The sequence below is a fragment of the Chenopodium quinoa genome, unplaced genomic scaffold, assembly GCF_001683475.1.
Source record: "Chenopodium quinoa cultivar QQ74 unplaced genomic scaffold, ASM168347v1, whole genome shotgun sequence".
Lineage (NCBI taxonomy): Eukaryota > Viridiplantae > Streptophyta > Magnoliopsida > Caryophyllales > Amaranthaceae > Chenopodium > Chenopodium quinoa.
Window position 1 is genome coordinate 1,396,941 of NW_018743955.1, and position 18,812 is coordinate 1,415,752.

At 36.4% G+C, this 18,812-nt stretch overlaps 1 protein-coding gene and 1 pseudogene across 1 annotated transcript; one reads left to right on the forward strand and one right to left on the reverse strand.

Moving 5' to 3' along the window:
• Positions 1 to 892: 892 nt before the first annotated feature.
• Positions 893 to 2,623, forward strand: LOC110689156 (RING-H2 finger protein ATL2-like). The gene has a single exon (XM_021865885.1). It carries the CDS (start codon positions 1,148 to 1,150, stop codon positions 2,078 to 2,080), a length of 933 nt encoding a protein of 310 aa, XP_021721577.1. The 5' UTR covers positions 893 to 1,147; the 3' UTR covers positions 2,081 to 2,623.
• Positions 2,624 to 4,827: 2,204 nt separating this feature from the next.
• On the reverse strand, positions 4,828 to 17,649 carry LOC110689157 (annotated as a pseudogene).
• Positions 17,650 to 18,812: the final 1,163 nt, after the last annotated feature.

Consider the following 18,812-nt stretch of genomic DNA (forward strand, 5'->3'; position numbering starts at 1 on the left):
TATTAGGAAAATGGGATCTCGGTGAAATTTGGAAAGGTTGAAAGAGATAATTTAATTTTAGAAATAAAGGGATTCATCTAGGCAAAAACTGAATATAAAATGCGAAAATCAAGGGAGTTAAATGCTTACTTTGCTTAGGAAATTGTCGAACTACTCAACTACACCATAACTACATCAGAGTTAAATGCTCAAGTAATTATAGATTTTTTTTTCTTGGATAATTTGAGGCCCTGTTTTAAACGAAACTTGGGCTTTACAGTCTTGGGCCCTGGGCGGTTGCCCCACCTTCCCCGCCCCAGCTACGGCCCTGGTCAGTATTATAACGGTTATTTCTGTTCTTTTAAACACAAAATGGCCTGTAAATAATACCAAACGAAACATACAAGCCCTTAATATAATAAGCATCTTTCAACTTAACCAATAATTACGTTTGGTACGTAAAGATTAAGAGGAATATTAACGTAAAGTCGTAAACAATATCTACTTGTATTACGTTTGGTACGTAAATATCACTCCATAATTCAGATATAATGAAACATTCATCACTCATCTATAAACTACTCCATATAAATCCAACCAAAAGTTCATGGAACGCACGTCTTGTACTTATTATTGAGCAACTAGTTAGTTTCGTCCTAGGACTGACTCCGACAAGTAAATCAATGACTTCATCCAACAACTTACCAAGTTGCAATGTCCAAGTAATTTCCTAAACCCAAAAAACAATCTCATAAAATTAAAATTAAAATTAAAAATCAGTTTTCACGACAGAGTCCATCTCCTAATTTCATAGTCAGCAACAACAACCACCAAGTTGGCTCCTTTTTTGTCTTTTTAAAATAACATTAAATTCTAAATTTCTATCTTTTTAACCAAAAAGAATAACAAAAGAAAGAAAAATAAAATTAAAATTAAAACCCGCGTCAACTTGGGCGTCTGCCGTCTCTCGTCCCTTTGTGGACGCCCAATACCTCCCTTTCCCCCACATTTACCCTTGACTCCATTTTTCTACTTCCGAAACTTTCTTGAACCTTCCTCTTTCTCAATACTCATTTAAACTTCAAACTCGTATTTCTTCCTCTTCTTTATTCACAATCTTCATAACTTATTACAATTTATTTGTTGAATTGAATAATTTTCCTAAAAAATGGCGGATCATATTGGTAAGGATTACAATATCCCTCACGAACAGAAGAGATACGCCCTCAGCGGCAGGATAATGCTAAGCGCAATCGTGATTCTATTCGCCGTGGTTGTAATAATGGTATGTCTTCACGTGTACGCCCGATGGTATATATTACGAGCGCGACGGCGACAGATCCGTCGCGCTCGTCGTCGTACCCACCTCGTATTCTACATCGAGCCGGATAATCCTTCCGACATTGCTCTCGCCCAATCGCAGGGGCTCGACGCGGCTGTGCTTAAATTTTTACCGACTTTTACGTTTGGGGAGGACAAGGTGGTTGAACTTGTCGAAGGGGAAGAGCTGGAATGCGCTGTTTGTTTGTCAGAATTTGAGGAGAGAGAAAAAGGGCGTTTATTGCCTAAATGTAAACACTGTTTTCATGTTGAGTGTATTGACATGTGGTTCCATTCTCACTCCACGTGTCCCCTTTGCCGCTCCCCCGTCGACGCCGAAGATGTTCCGCCACCATCGCCTACTGTGAAAGGCGATGAGGTGGTTGTTGAGCTGGGTGAGCTGTCGCAAAGTGTTAATGTAGCCGAATCAAGAAACAATTTAAGTCCGAGTCACGGTGAGTCGGACGTTTTAACTACGGGATCGTCGTCGTTTGCGGGGAGGAGGAAGGGGTTGGATTTGGTGGGGGTGTCAATTGAGGTGCCGAGAAGGACCCAGAGTTTTTGTTTTCAAGGGTCTAACTCGGACGAGCCGGGGCCGAGTCGTTCCCCGGCTTCGGGTGTTAGATCGCCAACGAGTCGGATAATGTCATTGAAGAGGATATTGAGTAGGGATAAAAGGTCTCCGCTCCCTTCGCCTTCGGGTGCCGGGTCGAGTTGTTGCGAGTTGGATATTGAGTCGGGTCGAGTTGAATCGTCGGGTCAGGTCTTAACGCCGAGGTGATTAATTGGTACAGTATACAAAATCTGCGATCAAATTTCGTCATTTCCTAATTTTAAAAGATAATCATATTTTTCAAGTGAGTGGGAAAAATTGGGGCGAGATCTAAGGGCACGTGACGTACACGCGACGGCGCTAATATTAAAAAAGTCGTTGGAATTTTGAAAACATTCGGCGGAAGTTGTCAGAGAGTCGTGGTGTTCATACGTCGAGCTAGCTCTGGTCAATGAATGTGACCTGCTTGACACGTGGGCGAGACCCGTTTTTGTTAAGGGTAAAACGGTCATTTCATACATTTATGGCATACTTTTGGAGACCATCAAATTTCAGTATTGACTATGTAAATACGGCATATACAAGTATGAAAAAAAATATACAGTATTTTGCAATTTGTTCAATTTTTAATTTGTTGTTCTTCAGTGAAAATTATGGTGTACATTTCTAGCCGTAGACTTTGTTAGTAAAGGAAAAGTATGGGTTAGTTTATTTATTCGGTACTCCGCATTATGGTAAATAGATGTGATAAAATTGATACTTATTACTTTAGTGTTGTTCTTAATATTTCCCTAACGTATCAGAGAATGATTAAATGCAAGTGGCAGTTGGTATTAGTTGGTCTCGAGACCAGCTAATTATACCTGGTCCCTCATATTGAAAATAAGCGTTTAATATAATAAAAATGAACATTTTCTGACGGGCTGTTCAGTTATTCCGCACTTACTTTTAGATTATGGGCCTGCGGATATCACTGTGGCTTGGATTGTTAACGATATTAAAAGGCTTCTTTGTTCCTTTATGGTTTGCCACATTCGTAAGGTGTCGAGGTCTTCTGTTACTCAGGCGCATGATTTAGCAGAAGTGGCTCGGCATAGGGAATTATTGTCTTTTGTTTTTTAGTCTTTGTTTTAGTTTGTAGTTCTCTTTGCCAAAAAAAAAATGAACATTTTCTTACTTAAGGTTGTCTTCCCAACAAAAATGAACATTTACTAGAAAAATAATGAACATTTTTTGTTGCTTTCATGACTAGCCAATTGTGGTTGGTCCTTCATTAGAAAAATGAGCATTTATGATAAAAATAAACATTTTATGGTTGAACATAAATGGACAATTACTAACTCAAAAGTGTACAAAATTTATATTGATTGAAAGAAAAAATGAACATAAGAGTGAACAAATGTGAAATACAACCACTTTTCATACGAATGCAGAAACTATAAACCCTTTAAATCATCAACAGTGAACAAAGAGAAATTAGAAGGACAATAATGCAAGAAAAATGAGCAAAAGAGCAATGAAAAAATCAATAACATTTAAGAGAGCAGAGAGAAAAATTAGAGACAAACCCCATGATGGCGAGCTTTGGAAATTTGATGGTTGTGGTGAGAAGAAGACGACTCAACTCGCAAGAATGGTGAGCACAGGCCACAGACAAAATCCTGAGTTTGAAATTTGGAAAGAGGAAGGAGAAGATAAAGAGAAAAGCCATTGAAGTGGAAAAACGGTACCATTTTACCTCGGGACCGGCCAGCAGTAGTTGGTCTCGGGTCCAGCTAAATATTTGCGTGCAACAGGTACACACAATTTCAAGAATTCGACACGAGTACGGCACGAATCCACGAGTGGCGAGGCCTTCCAAAGGGAGGTTTGATAGGTACTTGTATATACATATCAAGGGGCATTTGAGACATTTCGCATGAAATTTACCCATGTCTCTCCTCCTTTTCTCTCACCCCCACGTGCTGGATTTAAGTATACCATTGAGTGATTAATAGTATCACTAAATGATCAAATAGTATCATTGAACATTCAGTGGTACTATATATTCATTCAATGGTACTATATATTCATTTAGTGGTACCAACTACGTATAGAAATAATATCACTACATATTCAATTATATTATATAAGCTTTTAGTGGTACATTTAAAAATTGGACCCACTTGCTAATCTCTCTCCTCCTTTCTCTCACCCTCATGTGCTTACAATACTTTTTAATATTTTAAGGTTTGATATGTATTTTCAAATACATATCAAACCTTCATTAGTACTTCCTCCACGGGTGGCACAATAGTTTAGCCCGTCTTAGCACGGCCATAAAATAACATAAATAATAATTAAGAACTATAATAATAAAAAAAAACAATAATAATACAATAATAATAAAATAAATAAACATACATTAATAAAATTATTTAAATAGTATATCCATTTTATAAGTCGTTCAAAAAATTAAAAAAAAATTAAAAAATATTATGGGCAATCCGATGTCCAACATGACACAACACGCCAGCCACGTGGGTCGTTGTGTTGTGTCGTGTCGTGCCGTGGGGTGGGGTGTGCTAAATGGTGGCTCGGCACGGCACGACACGCCAAGATGCAGGCACGGTATGACATGAGCCACCATCAGGCACGGCGTGGCACGACATGCGCCGGCCTAGCACGGCTCGTTGCCCACCTCTAACCCCATCCTAAAAGAAATAAGTCATATTAAAAAGGAAAATTTGATTTTGTTAATCCCAATTTGAGATATCAATATCAATCAATCAATCAATACTTAGTTAGTATTTAAAAATACAAACCACAAATTAATCTTATGCCACGTGTCACTACAAATTACTCATGTGCCACATGTCATTGCAAATTAATCATGTGCCACATCTCCTAATCTTTCTTTTACTTTTAAATACTCCCTCCGTTTTTAAATATTTGCTCCATTTCTCCATGCGCGGAGTTTTAAGATAAATTGGAGAAAGTAATAAAATATGGAAGTAGTGGGGTAGTTGAGAAAATAAAAAATGTAAAAAGCACAAGTAATTGAAGAATAGGAGGAGATAGAGTATCAGGTTGGGTCCACTAAGTGTGAAAATTGAATTTAATATTGTAAAAGCTTTATAAAAAAGGAAAATTTGATTTAAATAATCCAACCTTTAACGTATTTGTTTTTAATAATCCAACCTTTATATTATCCTCAAATAATTCAAGTTTTAGGGGGTATTCCATTTTATTAGGCCAAACCGGTCACCAACCTACAACAGTAGGTTACCTTGCCACGTGTTATATTTTGATTTGCCTATATTTTTTTATTTCATTTTCCCTTCCCCTACCTTCATCCCCTCCATAACTTCCTGCTACCAAGCTTAGAGCAGCCACCACATCGAAGACTAGCCTCCCTAATCCCACCACCAGATCAAAGACCCACCACCAGCAGCCCCATCACAAACCCAGAAACAAGACACCCTCGAACCCAGAAACCCTTCGAACCTTGTTTGAACCTGACCCTCGAACCCAGAACACCCCACCACCGTCACGCAAAACCAGAACAAAAACCCATCCATCCTCCCCCAAAACCTTGCTCAAAACCATCGAAAACCCCTGCCCCACCGCCGATTTTTGGATTTCGGGGTGTTTGGAGTGGTTTTCGTAGCTTATCTTCTGGGTGTCGAGACGAATTTTGCCCAAAACCATCGAAAACCCGACCCTCTTCCCTCCTTCTCCCTCTTCTTTCTCTTTTTGTTTCAATTTCCATCAATTTGCAAGAAAGCTTCGATCTTCAAAACCCTATAATTTACCCCCAATTTGATTAGGGTTTTGCAAGATCAAGAATGGAGCTTCCTCAAGAACTCAATGATTTAATCAAAAATTCAATCGATCCTATGGGACTTGGATTTGGAATTCTGGGTTGGTTATTGTGGGAGAGAAGAAATTTGGGTTATATTGGGAATGTTTATGGAATTAATCAATTGAATGGAGGATGATTGATGGTTGGGCGAAGTTGGTGGTGGAGTTGTGCTTCTGCGCTGCCTGTGGGAGGTGATGTGGGATGGGTGGCGATGGACGATGGTTGAGCAGAGGAGCTGCGTTGGTGTGTGTTGTTGTTTGAAGTTGTAGTGGATGCGGGTGGGTTTTCCGGTGACTTGCGGCGACGGGGGAAGGCAGGGGTAGAGGTTATTTGCCGGCGAGTGAAGGGAGGGGTAGGGTGTTTCCCGGGGAAGCGTGGGGGGCTGGTGGTTTGAGGTTTTTTTTTTACCTTTTTGTGAAAAAGTTGTAATGTATAAAAAAAATTACCTGTAGAGAAGGTAACCGGTCATAATGGCCTGATAAAAAAGAACAACCATTAAAGCTTGGATTATTGGAGAATAATCAAAAAGTTGGATTATTAAAAACAAATACGTCAAAGGTTGGATTATTTAAATCAAATTTTCCTATAAAAAATGAATGGAGCAAGTATTTAAAAATGGCCGGAAAAGAAAAGTGGAGCAAGTATTTAAAAACGGAGGTAGTATCACTTAAAATAAAATAAAATAAAAGTCTTTTATGCATTCTATAACTTGCAAAATTCAGTAAAAAAAAATGAAGTGTTTCATTTTCACCATAATAAATTAAAGTTGAACTAATTAATACATATTAATAAACATATGAAATACAATAAGAATATTCTTTTCATCTCCTAAACTTAAAAATATAACTTAAAATCAATGTGTCATTTCATCCCACAATATTCATGTATGTATACATACGTAACTAAATCCCTTCCTCTTCTTCCACAATTCCGCCCTCACTCTCTTTGCTTTAAGTTTGAATAATGAACTTTATCTATCTTAATGGTCATGAAACAATTATTTCGTATTTTATATCAAAAGTTTCAACTATTGAAAAATATACCTACGTATAAAAATAATCTAAGTAACAACTTGTGCATCAAACGAACCAAAATGCTAGTTTACTTTAAATAATCTAAATTTTAATTATTCTGCAATAACCCCAAGTTCCCAACTTTGGAGGGCTCAAGGTGAATTCCAATGTAAATAAGGGAGGGAAGGGGTTTCGAGTAAGGGTTGTGGTTTCGGGCAAGGAAAGAGCAGGGGGGTTAGACTTTTCGACAAGGGGAAGGGAGGGGTTGGGGTTTTGCCGGATGGGATTCGAGAAGGGAGTTTCAAGTTTTTGAAAAAAAAGCAAAAAAATTAATCAATTAAATTGCAACACATGACATTTAACAAGGAAAAAAAGGCCTCTAAATCAAATCACTGATCATTTGGCATGTTGAAATAAAACACTCCAAAAAACTAGGATTATTTAAAGTAAATAATCTAAAATTTGGATTATTAAAACCATTTTTTCCAACTAAAAATTATGAATGTAATACATATATTACATAGAATGGATACAGCTACTTCACTAAAAAAAAAAAAAAAAAAAAAAAAAAAAAAAAAAAAAAAAAAAAGAATGGATACAACTAAACTTGCTGATAAAAGATGTTACAATGACTAATGACTTACAATTACATATACTGATTTAAGTTATGACCGAAAGAAACAATCTTGAAGGCGCTAATTGGTCAGTATTAGCTAATCTAAAGCTATGAATCATCACTGGAATACACTACATAGATGTTCTCGAATATCATGTCATCTTGCTGAGTTCAAGTCAACTGACTCGCTACCTGAGATCTTCGCCTGCGCTTCCCATCAGGAGTGCACCCCAGCCCACCCTTCTCCAGCTCCAAAGAATATTTACAATTTGGTTGCGCTAAAATAGATCTTGATTTAGATCCGGAAGATGGTGAGCTAATAGTTGAGGGATGTCTGCTCAAGCGGTCAATTTTATCTTTGTTGCATCCAAGTTTGACGGGAGATTTTTGCCTCTTCTTACCAATCTGAAATTGCATTTTCTTTGCCCCCTTGGCATGGCTAAGAAGTCTGACATGAAATGGATTTTCAACTGTGTAACAAAACGAATCATTTGTTGAAGTGCTCCTATCCAAGTCAACTTTTCTGTCATTTACCTACAAAATCAAGCAAAACAGTCCTCATTCAACAAAGACGCTAAAAAGAGTATAAACAGTATAAAAACAAGAAAAACAGCAACACTACTCAAAATCTAACCAGTTGTAGAAGGGCAGAAAAAGTCCGTGCAATATCATGTTTCTCTTGTCCCGTAACCACATCTGTGAAGGACACAACACTTCCATCTTCACTTTGAGATATTCTGTCCAACACTGCTTCACCATATTCATGTATGTCAAATGGTGGGCGTGAGTCCTGAAACAAAAAGGATGGACCTTAGAACTGAATGAAACAGCAGCAATTGACTGAAATTTTAGTTGTAATATATGGTTGAAAAGGGCATACTTCCTCTTCTAAGTCATGTTCTGTTCTTTGCTTCCATGATGAAACTCGAGCAGCCAACTCAGTCTGCGTCTCATTTTCAGCTATGCTAGCAAGAAGTGAATCCTGAGGAAAAAAAAAATAATAAGGATGTTTCTCATGGGAAATAGATCAGGAAGAAAAAACACAAGTTTTTACAGAAAACTTATCTGCGTGTTCAGAGCTACTTGGTTTCTATAATTTTAGTATGTGAAACAGTGGATGATACAGAGTTCTCCAAAAGCTTAGGTTTGAGGCTGAGAATTGTGTGCACAAAGCACAAACATGATTTTTCATATCAAACATACTAAAGCTTAAAGTGAGAATTGAAATCCCTACCCCCCGCAGCAAGTCTGCAAATAATGGACCTTTGACCTCTAGCTCATGAAGACTAGACCGAATCAATCTCTTAGCACTTACAGTTACAGATTTTCACCAATTATTTACTATTTTAAACTTTGTTTAAATAGAAGTAAATGGAAGAAAAGAAGCGAAGAGAAAGGGAGGACAATTTCTCTTGTTTGGGGGTAAAGGATAGGGGGAAGGAAGGGGAAGGAGAGGGAGGGAACCATTTCCCTCTTTTTAATAAGCAAAATCCCTCCAAAATTGAAGAGATTTGGAGGAAAAATGGAGCTCACCATTCCCTACCCTTTCTCTTTAATCCCCTTCCTCCTTTTTCCCTCCCCTTCCTTTCCTTCATTCTTTGCTATCCACATTAGTTTGGTTGTCCCCAACACACAATTCCTACAACCTCGGCAAGGCCACAAAGGCCCACAAATTATTCATAACCTACACCTGCTTGTTAAACTAACTGAAAAACACACACACCATACTGAATAATTCTTGAGCCACAAAAGTAATTAAGCCTAACAGATGTGGGAGTAAACCAACCCTAAATCTGAAGGGGAAGGAGGGGTGGACATGTCCATGCTAGGGCCATAATTTGCGGAAATGACTGTTCCCACGACTGGCAAGAAAAATGGCAAGTAGATCAAGCAGAAGGTATAGCCAGCACATATATCCTAAATTAATGATTGCATTATTAGTGATGCTTTGTTCTTAGAACATCTCTTTTTCAAGTTATTTTAACATGATTTATGAATAAGCACGTTTTCCAATATGCAACTTTGACCATTGATACCTTTAATTACTTAATTATAAAAATAATAAATAAAAAATACTTGTACTGAATTTTAATATGTTGAGGCAAATCTAACAATATCCAACAAAACGATATTTTTCATTCTGTATAACAAATGATGGTCAAAGTCAAAGTAGAACAAGTAAGAAAACAAAGTATACCTTTTCCTATTAGATTATTAGGTCATAAACTTAATAACCAATCTAAAAAGTTTCACTTAGAACATCAGCTTGCGCAAGCCAAACTCACTTGGCATGGATGTCATGTTTGTTCTAACACCAAGCAAGGGTGCAAGGCAAGAAGCTACTTGGATGTGCCTGAACAAGGCCCAGGCATGAAGGCAGAGGAATAGGCTGGCCAGCAGGGCCCAGCACACCCCACTGTCATACATTCATACCTATTAAGCCCATAAATAGAAACAAAATCAACAAATCCCTCAAGAATTAAAGCCATCAAGCTTAGTAAAGCTTTAATTAAGTGCTTGGTCTGTATCAACTATCCACAGTATAAACTATGGCTCATGATACCTAATACTCCCTATGTTCCTTATTATTAGTTACATTTTGATTTTTAGCACTATTCATAGAATGAGATATTCTTCTTATTTATTTCCAATATATAAGACATAATATAGTCATGTGGGTTCTTGTTTGATTCATCACAACGAGTACTTTATTAATATTCAATCATTATAATTTTTACAAGGATGCATTGAAAGTTATTAATGGTCAAACAAGTGCATTGGCAAACGTGTTAAGTAAAAACACAACCAATAAAAAGGAACAAAGAGGGTAAATTTTTCAGAGCAACACATTTTAGGTTTGATGCTGAATGAGTAGTCCAATTCGGCCTTGAGGCAATAAGTGTTCCTATTGCTAATTTTAAACATTTAGCATTAAAAGCACTTCCCCCAACCTTGCTACCTTCTTCAATCTAGAATGGGATCTCTTTCATGTGATCATTTTTCAACTCCTTCCTTATTTTGCTACCACAGTCGAAAAGCAATCAATGTATATTAACTTAATTAACATGGTTATCTTGCAAGATGAGAGTGTATGGTCTTATGGAACACAATTATCCACCCCCACCTCTCTCTCTCTCTCTCTCTCTCCCTCCCTCCCTCCCTCCCTCTCTCTCTCTCTCTCTCTCTCTCTCTCTCTCTCTCTCTCTCTCTCTCTCTCTCTCTCTCTCTCTCTCTCTCACACACACACACACACACACAAGTATCTTTCATTATATCTACTATCTTATTTTATTCACTAACTCTCTTTTCTTTCATCAAAGGCACCGTATCAATGAAATGACAAAGGTTACTGATCCCACTTTCACAAGGTCCAAAAATCCCTGATTGTATAGAACCTTGATTCAAATATGTAAAATAAATCAAGATATCCAAAAGAATTGTAGCACTACAAATAGATAGTACAAGGTGCAAAAACAAATACAGCCCCAGAAATTGATAAGTCGTCATGAAAAGACCAAGTCTTACCAGATGAGCGCGACATAGATCTTCCAAGCTAGGTTGAGAAGTTAGGTCCTCATTTACATCAGCATTGGCAGCATCATAGTGATCAGCAAAATCATCATGCTGCATCCATGAATAAGCTAATAAGAAGATGAAATCGTATATAGTTCCAAAAGCAGGATATCAAAGATTGCAACCCTCCAAGTTTCTTTCTCTCCTCATATAACAATATCAGCAATCACAAGAGATTATAGGAAAGACAAGCTTTCCTGACCTTATCTGTGTTAAAATCAACTCCTTCATCCATATAATTGACGCCTGGCATGTCAAAATCATGTTGATCAAAATCAGGGATCCCATCATCTGAAATATCTTCTGCTTCACCGTTTTCAGGAGTGAAAAATGAATCAGGATTCGAATGCCCTCCAACAAGGGTTTGGCGCAGCTGCATTTGAATTTAAGAAGTCATGCAAGCCCAAACATGCAATATAAATTTCCAGCCACTACAGAAAACATACCTTTTCAAACAATGGAATTGGTTGTGATTCCTCTTGTTTTTTACAAGAACGAAAGTGCAACTCCCATATCTCTAGGAGCTCGGGACTAACTGTTCCATGCAGCTTTGCTAGGGGAAACTGATGAACTACACTGACATTCTTCCTCATCCTTGTCTTCTTGAGAGTATTAACTGTCAGATATATTCAGCAAATTTTAGATCAAAAAAAAAAAAAAAAAAAAAATACAAGAACACCATCGTAAGAACATATTGCCAAGCATTATAAGAACCTTTTCTGAAAGGCTTCACTTTTAAGTTTCCAGGTTCATGGGGATTCAAAGGCTTCCAAGGATCATCATCATCACCATCAGAATCATCAAAATCATCGTTATGTGGGTTATTATCATCTGATTCAAATCCACATTCACCATGATCAGAAATACCATTATTGGAAGGACCATGCTCAAAATCTTCGTTTAAATTTCTGCTGGTCTCGCCAAAAGGCAAAGCCTGACCAAAATTATCCAACCCTTTCTTGGAAGAAGACTTGCGGGCTGTCCCTCCAGTGTATCTGGCAGGAGACAGGAAACTTTTATGAGCTTTTGAGATCAATGAGCTCCCTCTATGGCTACTATGCTGTGTTTCACCAGTTTTATCATCCTTCAGAAACTTATCTACAGCCACTGCATCACATGGGTCTAAGAGGATAAAATCACAATAGAGATTGTTGGTGGCCAACTGCAACCATATATGAACGGGAGTTATTAGTGTAAAATCAAAGTATATTATCCTCTAAGATATTATAAAAGACAAAATGTTACCAGGTATGATTCCAGTTCACCATCATCAGTAGAATCTAAACAATCACCTTCAAGTACAACTAAGTTAGCAGGTGGCTTTACGTAGTGGTCCAAAGAAGTGCCTTTGCTGGTCACATTATCCAGGCAATTTTTAGCATCCACTGCCATAGAATCAGGGTTAAGACAACAACAAAAGTTACCAACCTGACAAAAAACACAGAATAGGTAGCAGAAACTATCTGAATACCAGGAATATCATCTGAGACCCAAAACTGATCTTCCTCGTCATGAACTGCATGAGAAGAACTGGCTTCAGGCTGATCTGAGGTGCTTCCCACATTTTCTTGTGATCTATATATGTATAGAAAGTCATTAGCACCCTTTGAAAATTTTTACTCACCCACCCTATGGGCTATCTCAACCTTTGAAAACTGAAGAAAATTAGAAATAAATTCTTCCTTAATTTTTTTAGTTGCTTCATTTTAATTTTGCTCATCTACCAATGCTATAACTTTGACCCTTAATGTCGTTAATTGTCTATCAGTTAAACTTATAAAAAGATGACATCTTGAAACTATATGTTAGGACAAATCTAACAATATCTTACATGACTATGCTTTTATCTATTTATAAATAACCTCGTCAAAGTGGAGTACTCGGGATGTGGATAGTATTATTGTAATTCCAAAACAGTGCATGCGCCCTTTTTGAGCTATACATATCAAGTTACTCATGGATTTCATCACTTAAAATCTACTATGAACAATGAATTCTCTTCTCTTCCAACGGTGTTGCATCTTTAGACCAAAAAGCTTCAACCAGGTTCCAGTTGTGAGCACTAGTAAACATTTAAGTTTTAAGCGTTCATTTGTTTACTTAGAAATACTCATCTTTAAAACTTTAAAGGCAATCAATTCACAGTGAAACTACTTGAAAACATAGGAAAGTTAATTTGTATTAATGAGACAAAATCTTTGAAATTTCGGTGAAATAAAATTAGCTACAACATTACACTATCATTTTCAAATTTACAAATAACATGGAAGACTTGTGAACATGTGCAAACAAACAGGTTCCGCACGAATATGAATGAATTCAAAAAAGGAGCATGGTTATGTATGAAAGGATACCTCTAATCACACATAGTATAACAGTTTAAACAACCTTAATAATAATATATGAAATGATAAATTCCATTCATGCAGGTGTTCTATATAGACCTTGAAATTTATTCAAGCATCACCTGATTTCACAAATAAAATGACATGAACGAATCTCAAGACATCAAGCCTAAGCTTTCAAGAGACATAATATTAGTCCTACATCCTTGCATCAAGCACATCGGTATACTTCAAATTGTCAACTATGCATATGAGGTGTATACAAACTTGAAAAGTCTAAACATGTGCAAAAGGGTATTTTGAAACAATGCAAAACTCATATTAACATCTTCATAGTAAGGTAACATTGCACCTAGCAGTGGGAATTGTGAATTACCAAACTATAACATGATCTCATAGTATGACCAATAAAACAAATGAGAAGAAAAAGTGTTAAATAGGATATTGTAATCATAAAAAGAAGATGTAGTAAGAAAGATTAAAAGATGTCAATAAAGAAAATAATTCTAGACAACCATTTCATATTAGATGATATTTAGATTTTTTTTGTCAAAAGCTACCTAATACAACTTAGATTTTGCGAGAAACTACTAAATAAAAAAAATTTGTAAAAAACTACCTATTAAAATAAAAAATTTGTGAAAGACTACCGTTCACCGAATTTCCACCGTTGTCTAATTTCTACGACCATACACGTGCCGGTCACGGGTCCTTTAGAAAGCTTTTTTTTTGTTTTTATTTCCATGCCCCACCAGCTGTGCCACCTTCATCACCACCGCACCATTTTGACCCACCACCATAACACCCCAACCCACTTCAAAAAAACCCCGAATACCAACCTCACGCATCTGCAAAACCAACACAAGCGCTCTCTCCTTCACAATTCCTTGTCGCATTTTCGCACGCCATCACCGCACCACCACACACCATCTCTACCTCCTGACGCCACCAACAATAACACCAGCGCACTCTCTTCTTCAACATACCTCGCTGCTCATATCTCTCGCCTCACTGCTCATATCTCTCGCCTCACTGCAATACCCAGCCACTGACACACCGACAAATAGCAGCCACATCAATATCACAAGGAGTCATCCTTCCATGCTCCCCTACCAAACCACAAGCAGCAGCCACAACAACCATCATTCTAACCACGCTACACCAACAACAATAGCACAACAGCCCACGACATAAATTGTAGCAATTGCAGCCCGCAAAATTAGCCCAAATTTAAAAAACCCATATTGCATATTGTCAAATGGAAGAAAAAGTGTTGCTCAAAATTAGGGATGATGCAAGGGAAGGGGAAAATGATGCAAGGGAAGCAATGGAAGGAGAAATTGAGGGATATAAAGATGAAATTGGGATGTTGGGCACCGAATTGGGGAAAAAAAGGTGAGAATTTGGTTAATTAAAATCACATGGCCAATCAACGTCGAAGAAATTAGGGCATGTTCTCATAATAAGTTCAGTTCTTCAACTCCTAATTTCCTTCTCTCATAAAATATTCGTTTCAGTTAAGTTTAATTCAGCTCATTTCAGCCAATGAGAACAGGCCCTTAGTCAATGATGGAAACCTAGCGAAGCCGCAAAGGGTAATCTTTTACAACATTTTTACTTTAATAGGTAGTTTCTTACAACATTTTATTTTAATCAGTTGTTCTTTACCACATTTTCTTTATATGGTTGTTCCTCACAAAACTTGAGTTGTAATAGGCAGTTTTTGACAAAAAAAAAATAAAAAAAAAAAAAAAAAAAAAAAAAAAACTATTTAACATATAAGATTTTAATAAAACTCTTTTGGCTCCAATTAACAATAATGAGTTCAAAATATAAGTTTCACTTATCTTGGAATTCGTCAAAGAGCTACAAAATAAAGTATTATTCAAATTAATGATTCTGGCCATCCGTTTTTACATAGATAATAAGGAAAAAGACAGTATAAACTATAATGAATAGTGCAATAGCAATAAATTTGAGATTATTTACCTCCATAATCTTATCATTTTTCTACGTACGATTAACTCGAGATTTAATCGCATAGAGATAATCCAAACTTTATGTGTTGATGATATTTAATCAGAATCTGGAATAATCATATCTTAGATATCATATCAATTTGCCGTCACGAATTGAATAGTATACCATAGGAAGCTCTTTTATCTATAATGAATCCAAAAACGAAAAAATGGATTTGTTATCTAATCAAGAATCCCCTTTAGTTCAAGTTATTTACTTTTGAACTCTTTTTCCGAAACTGACGTCTTTCTTCTACATTTTTATTTTAATAGGCAGTTTCTTCAACATTTTTATTTGATAGGTAGTTTCTTACAACATTTTTTTATTAGGTAGTTTCTCATAAATTTTGAGTTGTATAAGGTAGATTTTGAACAAAAAAATCCTAATATTTAACATAAAAAATCTTAATAAAACTCTTTTGGCTCCTATTAACAATAATGAGATCAAAATATAAGTTTCTCTTATCTACAACTTCTCAATTCCACATCTCAAAACTAGGTAAACTGCAATCAATAGATCAATGTGTTTTGTATGCCAATTTCTATTATTCAGCCACAATACCGCCATTGAAGACATTTCAAGTTTATTGAAAGAAGTAATTTAACACACCATTTATCAATTATTAGAAAGTTGAACAATAAAAACACTACTTTGGAGTCACAACCATATTAATACTCCCTACGTCTGGAATTAAGTGCAGCATAGTTCCAACCCCACATAATTAGGGATGTATTGTGATTTCACTAAAGTATTCACACATAACTTGTGCCCTCTTCCCATCCTCTCTCCATCACTTCATATAAACGTATTATGTTCGGGAATTAAACCAAAATCTGTCAAATATTATCAAACTTGACAATTTTTCTAGCATCTAAAAACAGCATACATGACTATTATTTCCAGACACTCACACAGAGGGAGTGTTTCTCTCTTCCTTCCATCTGCTTATCACCATTGGTGATGGCAACTGATGCCTTTCGGGTATTCAGTGTTGAGCAACCAAAGAAAAAAAAATAAAAAAAACCAACCCAAGTTGCAACATACTCCATAAAATTACCATTTAGAGCAAGTTTAGCCCTAAGTCTTAAGAGTTGGATGTGACATCATTTTTGGTGGTCCCCATTGAAAATGATGTCATCAAATTATTGTTAAGACTCACTCAAACTTACACAAATTTATCACTTTAGCCCTAAGATTTATATATTTGACATATTATATGTAGAAAAGTGTAAAAAAAAAAAGAGATAATAAAAATAAAAGTGAAGTGGGCCCTAATCTCAAGTCTTAAGTTGAGTCTTGAAATTTTTCAAGACTCAACTTGAGACTTGCTTGAGATTTTTGAAGAAAAATGGGAAACCCTTAAGCATAAATCTTAAGACTCAAAATGATGATGTCACCCCAAGTCTTAAACTTGTTTTTAGCAACTTGCAATGCATCACAATAACATTACCAATTCAAAGAGCTATTTGCTACTAGTGTAAAAGAAAAAATATATCTTGGGGCCACAAATTATACGAAAATAAGCAGACAAGCAAGTTCAATGAAAACCAAACGATAGAATAAGATGGGTGCATCCAAAAACAAACCTTGTTTGAGAAACAAACTCCAAAGCATGCAATACTAAGTTGTAAAGGTACTCAACTTTACGACTATACACTTGTATCGAACCTTGAAGCAACAAAGCAGCTACAATTTACCAACAAAAAAGCAACAAAATTGTTAATTCACAGCACCAAGAAAAATCAAACCCCATTAAATTTCTTCAAAAAAGCAAAAAACTTATAAAAATTAAACTCAAACCTTCAGCAAAATTAACGGATAAATGGGCATCATCTCTTCCAGATATTTCACCAGAACAAATCTTCAAAAGATAATCTTCAAGGTTTTTTGCAAGATCGACACCCCAATTAGATTCAAGGTCTCTATGCGCTTGAACAGTATGAATGACATTGTTATTCCCAGCAATTCCACTATTTGGGTCTTGACTCTCGCTTTCCATAATTCGTCTAATAGAATCGCATTCTCCATTACTGCAAAACCATCACTGGAATTTCTACTGAAACCCTAATAAAAGACTTGATTTTGGGGGAAATTGAGGTGGAAAAAACCCTAAAATTGACTTAGGGTTTTCGGGTTTGGTGCTTTTGTCGCGATTCGTTGTAGTTCTATTGAATTAAATGTGACTAATGGAAGAAAATGGAGGAAATTTGAGATTGAGATAAGAAATTTGGGGGTTTTGGTTGTTCTTGGAAGATTGTCGATTGAAGCTGTAGCAAAAGTGAGGGAAGTTGGATAGGATAGAGAAAGGCGTTCAAAATTTTAGATGACCGGTTTTCCCGCCTGCTCGTGAAAAATCGAAATATAAGTAGCAAATGAATTTGTTTAATATTATAAAATAAGGGGAAAAGGGAGAAGATTAGAGAGAGATGTAGATGGGAATTGTATTGTCTATATTCATCCATTTCATGAGTCACCTATATATATACATGATAGAACATTATAACCTACATGGACAATGAAGAGTCCATTCATGAGAGGGTTAATGTGAACTAATGACAAAGGATGAAAGGAGGATTACAAGGATGCTATTACAACCACACTTAAGATAGTCATAAAAGGGATAGTTATAAGCTATAATGACCATCCATTAACACATTTTATAACACTCCCCCTTGGATGGGCATTATCTAAAATAGATTTAATGTGCATATATGCTGCCTCATTAAAAACCTTTCCAGGAAAAACCCTGTGGGAAAAAACCATGGATAAGGGAAAAAGAGTGCAGCGCGAAATTACTCCCCCTCATTATTATATCACTGAAGATCTTTGAGACGACGCAATCCAATACGATAAACTAACTTTTTAAATGTTGTTGTCGGAAGAGCCTTAGTGAATAAGTCTGCTAAATTTTCACTTGAACGAATCTGCAATACTTTTATATCTCCATTCTTCTGAAGATCATGAGTGAAAAAAAAAATTGGGTAAGATGTGCTTTGTTCTGTCACCTTTGATATATCCTTCCTTAAGTTGAGCAATACAAGCTGCATTATCCTCATATAGAGTTGTCAGTGCCTCTTTCCCGGATGATAAATAACAAACTTCTTTTATGTGTTGAATTACCGACCTTAACCATACACATTCACGACTAGCCTCGTGAATTGCTAAAATCTCAGATTGGAAGAAGTAGCTGCAATGATTTGTTTCATGGAACGCCAAGAAATGGCAGTACCACCATACTTGAACACATATCCAGTTTTGTGATCGACCATTATGAGGATCAGATAAATAACCTGCATCTGCAAAACCAATCAAATTTTCTTTGGACAACTTTGGGAAAAATAAACTCATATCCTTCGTACCTTGAAGATAATGAAGTAAATGTTTGATCCCATTCCAATGCCTCCGAGTTGGACATGAACTAAACCTTGCTAATAAATTAACTGAAAATGATATGTCGGGTCGTGTATGACTTGCAAAATACATTAGTGCTCCAATTGCACTAAGATATGGTACTTCAGGACCAAGAATTTCTTCATCATTTTCCCGAGGT